Genomic DNA, 9111 nt, shown 5'->3' on the forward strand with positions numbered 1-9111 from the left:
ATCGCAAATGTGTCTCTGTGATATTGTGTGTTTTTTCTTATTTTTGCCTCATTATTCTGACTTTCATTGCTTTCCTGTTCCAAATGTGGCACTTTCCACGAATAGGGTACCAATGTTGGGCAGTACCTAGTAACTTAGTTACTGTAATAATATTACTTTTGCAGTAACTAGTAGTGTAACTAATTACTAATAAGATTTCAGTAATAATATTACAGTTACCATCCATAAAACAGCTTAGTTACTTAGTTACTTTTGATGCCTCAATTTATGCTGATTTAAAATCCAACAATCAAATAATTCCTAGATTTATTTTCATAATTTTCACGAGTCGACTCGAACATGCATGTGATGTCCCCAGTGCAGCAGGCAAGCTTGGAATATGGAAAAGCTTACATTCAGCAGATAGAAATATTGCATTATATTGATTTTGTCAGGAAAAAAGATTATCTGAGCACTGTTGTGTAAATTGTGACTTTACTTTACTCTGGCATTACATCCCACCCACATCCCTCTGATCAGCATGTGGTACATTATATTACTATAATTAAAAATCTTTTTGGAAAATTAAAGTTTCTTACAAACTTATGTGATTTGATAAAATACATAATGAAATATAATCGTATATGGGTAACGGAGAAATTACAATTAGCTTTAAGCCGACAATTAATGAGATTAATACAACACTTCTACTTGAATGTCACTATCAATCACTAGAATTTTATGTAGAACATACACAGTTACAACTTCTGTGAGGTGTGAAGAAAAAGTAATGTAACTAGTAGTGTAACTAATTACTGTTGCCAGAAAGTAATAAGTAAAGTAACAATATTACTTTTGAAATGAGTAACTAGTAATGAGTAATATATTGCATTCTTTGAGTAACTAGCCAAACACTGTAGGGTGCATTCATTCATTCATTCATTCATTACTTTTTCAACAATTGGTCAGTAAAGGAAGTCAACCTTAGGAGGTTAAAGTAATTTTGATATTAGCTGTATTATTTTGTATTCTTTTTCCATGGGGAAGCAGTTTTTACTGCATAAACTTGGCATGAAATGAAAATTAGCCCTATTTTCTAAATGATCATGTTATAGATCTTATTATGATCTTTTTTTCTTTTTTTTTTTTTTGACCTTGTGATGTTTAATCAAAATGTCATAACTGGATGTTCCAGACATACTCCCTTTCTGGTAACGCATGCAGGAGCAGGAGCAGGACTTCTCCAATCAATTAATCCGCTTAAACCCAGTAGCCCTTCACTGCAGTACACAAGATCCATCCAGGGGGTGGAGATGGGTAGGTTTAGGGATCAGGGGGTGCAGACGGGTAGGTTTAGGGATATGGAAGATGGGAGGAGTTGGATCTGGATCCAACCTCGCACCCGGATCTTGTGTTCTGCAGTGAGGACCATCACCTTAAACCCCGCCTCTCGTTAACCCCGCCTTGCGTTCATCTGCCTCCATTTCTGAGTGCAACGCACATAGCCTATCTAACAATCCTATTAACAACCGAAGAATAGAATCATTTTTTCTTTTTCGACTTGAATGTGTCACAATATGAAAGGAAATATTTGGCCAAAGTTTTGTTTTATCAATACTTAAAATCCCTGATTTTGCCATTTTTTATTAAACATCAATGGAAAAATAGCATAAGATATGCAGTTAAAAATAATTAGGCCTATAAGTTTCATAACGAAGTTAATTTTTTTAACTAAAATATATGTCAGCATGCACTGCAAACAAGACGAAGAATTGGACTACCTTTCTGTAAAGAAACAAAACTTTAAACAATGGATATTCTAGAATAAATGACACCATTATGACAAAATGTTGCGATCAATATTCCCATATATCTATCAGGAGCGACGTCTGGATTTGGAGCCACCAGTAATACGTGCATACGTAATTGTGTCGGCAGACACGCCCATTACTTCCATCTTAGCCATGTGGCTATGACCACAAACGACTGCACGACCGATCCGTTTGTTTATGCATTGTGAATATTATTGTGCATGTTCAGACCGCGAGCAAAATGTCCGAGTCCGTGTGCAGGTTTCAAGCCGAGGTGGCGGCCGTTATGGAGGTATTACTGAAGGTGGCCGTCGTGGAGATAACGAAAGTTTTCGAAGGACGCGCATTGGATTGCCATGGCTGCACGGTCGATAGAGAAGCTCAGATCAAAGAAAATCTGGTGTGTGTCCCTGACATCAGGGCTCATATGGAAAGTGCATTAACTAATCTCTCTGACAAGATGGTTTGTAGCGTCGGTGTGCAAGTAGGAGAGACACTGCTGTCCCACCATCAGGGTATGTTTGCGTAAAAAACAGCCACTTCTCTTGCTGTGCATGTAGCTTGGTTTTACTTCCACATTTGTTGAATTCAACAGGAGTGGACCGGAAGTACGGGCTATCGTATGTGGCAAGCCGTAGCATTATATATTCCTTAAAATGAACTAGTATCTATTTTATGTTACTGGTATTTATTTCTTTATTATTATTATCATTAGTTAATAATTAGTATATAGTGGCTGGTATAGTTTTCTTTTCCTAGTAACTGTTCGTTAGATATTAGTACTTTCGTCTTCTTTTGCTATTAGTCTTTATTCCAGTGGTATTTAGTTACATTTTACTAGGTTAGAAAGTACTAGTACTTAATTACTTTAGACTGAATATTAGACCTACTGTTTTGATATTTTCAGTAACATTTCTGCATAGTGATATGCTAAATATTAGTGCAACATAACAATGTAGAGAGAGTAAATACATATTGATTTGTTAGTGTGTTCATTCAAGCCAAACATATCTCTCTTGCAGTTTTTCTATCTGTATCTATCTATTAAATTATTAATCTCTATCTATATTACGTCTATATGTGATTTGCTGATTCATGTTATGCTCTAAACTGAAATGAATAGATAAAAGTCACTTTTGGAATAAGTACTACTACAATTAAATAGTTACTTAGTTATTGAAACTGAAAATGTATTATTTAGGCTATTATTGGATTGCTTAAAATAACAAGTAACATAAAACTAAGTACTGTTTAATTTTAAGGAATAGTTGTTAATATGGTTTGCCATACTTTAAAAAGTAGTTGCAGCAGTCTGTTGACTGGTATTTCAAGGTTAAAGTCCGTCTTTGCAGCAGTTTCAATTTTGCAAACCATTGCTTAATTTTCATGCAAAAAATACAGTAATTTGTGTGTGCAACCTTTCTTAAAATGAGAAATAACTAATCATCATATTATGACATTTTTTATAATCAAAATGTTTTGGCAAGACAAAGTTTATAAACCTGTGTTTGTCTGTTTTTATTCACCTGTTCATGTAAAGCAGAGTTGGTTCTCAGACATTTGCACCTTTCAAATTCAAAATTTTGAATGGTTTTGATTGAAAGGGCAATGTGCTCTTAAAACCCTAAATAATGTGCTTTAAGAAAGCCAGCAGCACTCATTTACACAGACCAGTTTTCTCATGTTTCTGAATTGTAATATGTTCTTTCCCACCCCCACACCCTATTCAGATCAGTGTGTGTCCACTGAGAGAGACAAGATTGGTCTGCAGGAATCCAGAGGAGAGGAGGGGCTTTCTCCCTCTGAAACTCTCTGTAAGGAGTCTCCAAAAGCTGTGGATTTGCAATGCATGGTTGACCTTCCATGCACCATCTTCAAAGAAACTGTAGGTGGCGCTGATTTTGAACTTTCTCTTAGATTTGTCAACTGAATGAAAATTTTTACTTGGATGAAATAATATTCATTACATATTTTAAAGACAATTTCCATTTCAAACTTGAAATTTAAGATTATATATATATATATCAGTAATTTAACAACACATTTGCATGTTCTCAGTTCTTTGGTGTCGTTTATGTCATGGAAGAAAATGGATAAAACATTTTGATCTTTTGTAGTGTTTTATTTTGACTTTGTAACTGGACTTTAAAGTGGACTCAAACATCAGTCCACATTACATTCATAATTGTGTTTTAGAATCAAATTTAGTAATAATAATAATAATTATTATTATTATTGTAATTCTAATTATACAAATTACCACAGAAATATGTTACTATTGAAAGTTACAAGTGTACTGTGAAATACTAACATTTATGTCTTAAATTCTTCACTTTCAAATGTTCAAAGCCTCAAGCTATTTAAGATTTCAAATCCTCATGCTTTTATTTTGGCAGAATGTTAGGAATTATGTTGGGAGTGTGAAAATAAAGTAAACCTAGTGCACATTGCATTCCCAAATGTACATTAAACTTGCAGAACATGCAGAGATTGAGCTCGCTGCATTTAATTTGAATTTGAAAACACTGGATTACAATTTGCCTGCGCTTTGCTCTGAAACAAGCAGCACATAAGACCATACAGTTATTTAAATCACAGACTTTAATTTGATAATTGTTAAAGCTATATTGCAGTTATTGTGCAACCAAATTCATTTATTTTTGTTTTATATTGGATATCATTTATTAGAAGCTTTTCATCATCTCATGAACCCCCTGCAGTTCCCTCACGAAGCCCCATTTAGGAACCATGACTTAAAAGTACAAATTGGTTAATGTAAATGTAAATGTAAATGAAAAAGAAAAATGTTGCACTAAAAAAATCACAACATTTGTAATATGTTAATTTAGCAATTTCTGCTGCTTTTCACTACTGACCAAGTCATGTGTATTATTTACTGTTTTAGGGGATTGGCAGAGAAGACGGCTTAATGCATGAAGCCCAATGGACAGATGACTTGAAGAAGCCAGGGACAATTCAGGAAAATGGTATGAAGAAACCAGACATGCTTGATTCATAATCATTTATATTTTAAAATATAAAATGAAAAATGTTTGTTACTGTTCAAAGCTAACCAACAATACTAAACTACGTGAGTTAAATGCATAAATTGTAGTTTTTCTTTCTAATATATCCAGAACTAAACCCTTTGATGCTCCAGTAATTTAACGTCTTATTTACAAAAAAAAAAAAAATGACACAAAAATAAAGAAAATGTAACATTTTTGTGAGAATAAAATATATCACCCACCTTTTTTTTTTTACTTTTTAGGTCTTCAGGAATCCTCTTCACACTCTGTAGTAGACCCAGAGTCTCATCCGTTCAACTCTGTTTTAGGTAGCATTCCCAGTGCAGACCTTTCCACAGACAGTATGAGCCAGTGGGACCTTGGCCTTATGGAAGTCAGTTCTTTGCCGTCTGTTGAAAAGTCACCTCTCATAGAACCTCCTCAATCCAGCAAAACCCCAGCGGAGGCCACTGAACTCAGCCAGGCATCAGGTAATAGTACTTTGAATGCGAAGGTGTGTTTACAGCTGAGCCAAACGCCGTTCGATTGCAAACTGTTACGGCCATGCTCTGTGCAACTTGTTAACCTCCTGATGCTGTCCAGTGTGCAAAGGGTAAACGGTTCCAACAGAAAATGCTTTTCTACACCCAAAGACCTGCGAACCCATCAGCGTGTCCATACAGGACGTCGGCTGTGCTGCTTTAAAGAGTGCGGGAACGGCATTTGGCGCCTGCAGGGTGTCCTCACACACGGAAATGCTTATGCCTGCAAGATCTGTGGCAAGAAGTTCAAACGCAAGAAGATCCTGAAGCGTCACGAGCGATTTCATACAGGTGAAAAACCGTATTCGTGCAGGAGGTGTAAAAAGACATTTGCCCTGCGGAAAAGCCTGCGAAGACACGAACGCTTCCACACTGGAGAGAGACCACACGTCTGCCCGCACTGCAGGAAAGGCTTCCGTCTCAAAAACAATCTGAAGGCTCATCTGCGCTTTCACACAGGTGAAAAGCCCTTCACTTGCAACCTGTGCTCAAAGGGTTTTAGGATCTACAAGAACCTTGAGAAACACAGGCTCTCTCACACGGCGCCGGTTAGCTTTCGAACTCTTCAGTAACCAACAAACGTTGTGTGTGACCTAAACCAAACACCATATTTCTACCTCACATCAGAACCACTGTATCCAACCGGTAAATATAGCACACAATGGCAGTAAGAACGTCAGGGTGATTTGTTTTGCGTTCACTTTTTCTCTGTGATAGCATGTTGTAAATGTTTTTGTCATGTTGCTCAGAAGTGTCTCTGGACAGTTTTCTTCTATTGTAATCTTTGCCTCTGACTGCATCTGTACTAATACTATACAAACTTTTATTCTTCATTAGGTTCTTGCCCCTAAGTGTAACACACCCAGGGCATTAGAGGGTGCAGTCATGCAGTCCAACGCAAGTAGGCTTGACTGATTCTTGCTTGATGTAAATAATAAAATCATAGTTCTAGGATGCTTCTAAACTTTTTGTTTTTTAAAGAATGACTTTATCTTCTGTCATAACTGTTTTAACAATCTAAATCTTTGAACATGCTTGTCTGGACCCATTCAAGTGGGTTAATGTGTGGTTGAACACTGGAGATGATTGGATGCTGCAGGATTCACAGGGCCTTGTAATCATTTTTGAAGTGATTTGTACTTGTTTTTTTAAAACGTCACTATTTCTTAGCACGCTTTGTTCACTTTAAGCTTATTTTAAGAAAAGCTACAAAAATTTTTTGTTAGTAACACTACTGCTCACATTTTCCCATTATTATATCTTTTACATGTACTTTCTTGCATTTAATGTGTGATCATTATTTGGAGCAAGCAAACATTTCACTTTAAATCTTAAATTGACAAGAGATTTTTTTTTAATAAACGTGAATCTTTGTTTTATTCTTTGTTTTTAACCAGCTGTGCTTTGTCAATCACATGTTTTTAGTTTGATATAAAAAAAAAACATGTAATAACTTAAGACTTGTGAGTTTATAACCTACAAAAGAAATGGTTTCACTATACTTATGGTTTTCCGTTCCTCATAGCCACTGACAAACATTTCAGTTTCTTTTTGAATAAACAATAACCTTGTATCTTTGTTTACTGGGCTGATTTTATTTATTTTTTTCATCGAGACCAGTATGGACATTGATCTCAGTCAATTGAGAAAGTTTACTGAAGAAAAACTGTTCCACAATTCTAATGACAAAGGTTTAAGCTAGCAAATTTGAGAATGATTCCAAATGAAACTTTGAGAGTCTTTCCAGAAGTGATACAACTGCATTTAAGGAGAAATAACCTTGGGCTCTTTAAAAGAACAAATGCTTTTTCATACAGCATTCAAAGTAACCTTGCACTCGAAGTGATTATCAAGATCAGGGTTCCTAAACTGGGGTTTGTGAAGAATATTGATGAAAAGCTAATAATTAAATTATATTGTTAATAACATTTATTTAAAATAAGCACAATAAAACACAAAAAAAAGGAAATATTTTGTTACTTGCATTTTGTTTAATGGTCATGTGACCATTAACTGAAAATTATTAAACTATAAACTTGTTAGTTCAAAGAGAACAAAAGGTCTGAATCGTTTAACACAAAAAATATGCTTCGTGACTGAAAAAAAAACTTGAGACTTCTGACTGAAAATGGAGCACTTTTATTTTTTTACAGATTCAAAATATTAATTCTACTATATTGGCTCCTATGCTATATTTGATCAGAATACATGTTTTGAACAGTCATGAATAGACAAAGACACTTTTATAGTGCACTGAAAAACCACTACAAACAAAGTTGTCTGTTAGCAATGACTTCAGAAACGTAGTCCATTTTGGCGGCCTTTTATTAATACTTGAATAATTTCTGTAACAATCTAAAAAAAAAAAAACTAAGGCAAAAAGATTTGACATGATAGCACTTCTGAACACTGATCTAAGATACTGTCAGTACAACATGAGAAAATTGCATTAAACAAAACAGAATTGCAGAATGATTGCATTACTTGTTGAGGTTCACTAATACTCATTTTTCATCATAATCACAACTATTGCATTTGAAAATTGCTTTAAATCAAATCACTAGTAACGTACATAAAAAATAAATCGCTGGTCCAAATAAAGTACAATAATCACATAGGTCCTTTTCTGTTTCAATGTGGAAATCAAACAAGTTGGGTTTTGCAGTACATTCATTAATACCTCCAACATTTGTAACAAAGACATTTTCAATTTATAATATATTTTGATTTTTCCACTACTTTTTTCATGCCTTAGCTATTTACAACAAAACACTAAACCTTCACTCGTAAATCCAGTAAAATTCTGTTGTGTTCTCTAATAAAAGACACATCCAGGCATGTTAAGACCCAGAAACAGGAGGATTTTCATTTATTTGACGGTGGCTGAGTTCTGGCTCTTGATTGAACACCAGGCCATGAAAATATCCCTGTCAAGAAAGTAAACAGTGACACTAGCATGGGAATCTGACCGTACAAAACTCACCTTACAAATAAAAAAATTAAACATGCACACAAAAAACAAACCTGCAGTGTGTGGCCACACATTCATTGCTGCAATACTCCTTATCCCAGTCTCGACTCTCCACAGCAGGGTTTGTACACCCAGCACGGACACAGAGATTTGCAGGAGCTGAAGAGGAGGCCTCAGGAGCAATGCTTACCTCCATCTCCATCTGAAAAAGAAGGGATAAAACATCTCTGAAGAACTCTTTGTGGTGTGCATAACTTGTGTTTGATCTTTAAATCGTTTCCTGTATGGCTGTTACTGATAAGTTAAATTACAATAGCTCTGTTAATGGTAAATGGATAGTCACCCAAAAATAAAAAATCTGTCATCATTTACTCAAACGGCTTCGGTTCCCATTGACTTTCATTGTATTTTTGGTTCATACAAGTGGGAACCAAAACTGTTTGGTGACCATTGTTCTTCAAAATATCTTATATTCCAAAGAAGAAAAAAGTCTTGCAGAGGTGTTACAGGGGTCACACAGGGGTAACTTCCTGATTAAGTACCATAGTATTGTTGAGCGTTAAAGGCACAATATGTAATTTTTCACCGCTAGAGGGCGCGTATTCAAAATAAACAAAGAGACAAAGGCGTAGTTTGATGACGCCGTGACTGAGGCCCTGTCCACACGGAGACGCGTTTAGCTGTATACGCATAAATTTTGTATCGTATAGGCATTTCGTCCACATGGATCCGGCGTTTTGGGAGAGTGAAACCGATATTTTTTGAAACCGGGTCCCAGAGTGGATAAATCTGAAAACGCC

At 35.4% G+C, this 9111-nt stretch overlaps 2 protein-coding genes across 3 annotated transcripts in view; one reads left to right on the top strand and one right to left on the bottom strand.

The window, feature by feature from the left end:
* The first annotated feature begins 1900 nt into the window (after positions 1-1900).
* Positions 1901-6641, top strand: LOC107704280 (zinc finger protein 3 homolog). Its single transcript, XM_016507162.1, has 4 exons — positions 1901-2305; positions 3521-3675; positions 4696-4777; positions 5062-6641. The coding sequence occupies exons 1-4, from the start codon at positions 2032-2034 to the stop codon at positions 5910-5912; spliced, it is 1362 nt and encodes a 453-aa protein (XP_016362648.1). The 5' UTR covers positions 1901-2031; the 3' UTR covers positions 5913-6641.
* Positions 6642-7477: 836 nt separating this feature from the next.
* The window catches only part of LOC107704283 (TOX high mobility group box family member 4-A-like), a 7255-nt gene continuing 5621 nt past the window's right edge, over positions 7478-9111 (bottom strand). For both annotated transcript variants that reach the window (XM_016507166.1, XM_016507167.1), the window contains exons 9-10: positions 8365-8513; positions 7478-8267 (exon numbers count right to left, since the gene is read on the bottom strand). In XM_016507166.1, coding sequence (XP_016362652.1) covers positions 8210-8267; positions 8365-8513 — 207 coding nt within the window. In that variant the 3' untranslated portion in view covers positions 7478-8209. The remainder of the gene's footprint in view (positions 8268-8364; positions 8514-9111) is intronic.

Source organism: Sinocyclocheilus anshuiensis, unplaced genomic scaffold, assembly GCF_001515605.1.
Source record: "Sinocyclocheilus anshuiensis isolate Anshui unplaced genomic scaffold, SAMN03320099.WGS_v1.1 scaffold1930, whole genome shotgun sequence".
Lineage (NCBI taxonomy): Eukaryota > Metazoa > Chordata > Actinopteri > Cypriniformes > Cyprinidae > Sinocyclocheilus > Sinocyclocheilus anshuiensis.

Bases quoted from the DNA above. Each gene is read 5' to 3' on its own strand.
- LOC107704280 (XM_016507162.1), top strand. From the start codon at position 2,032: ATGTCCGAGTCCGTGTGCAGGTTTCAAGCCGAGGTGGCGGCCGTTATG. The intron at 3,676-4,695 runs GTAGGTGGCGCT...TTACTGTTTTAG, and splicing joins GCACCATCTTCAAAGAAACT to GGGATTGGCAGAGAAGACGG. The intron at 4,778-5,061 runs GTATGAAGAAAC...TTTACTTTTTAG, and splicing joins AGGGACAATTCAGGAAAATG to GTCTTCAGGAATCCTCTTCA.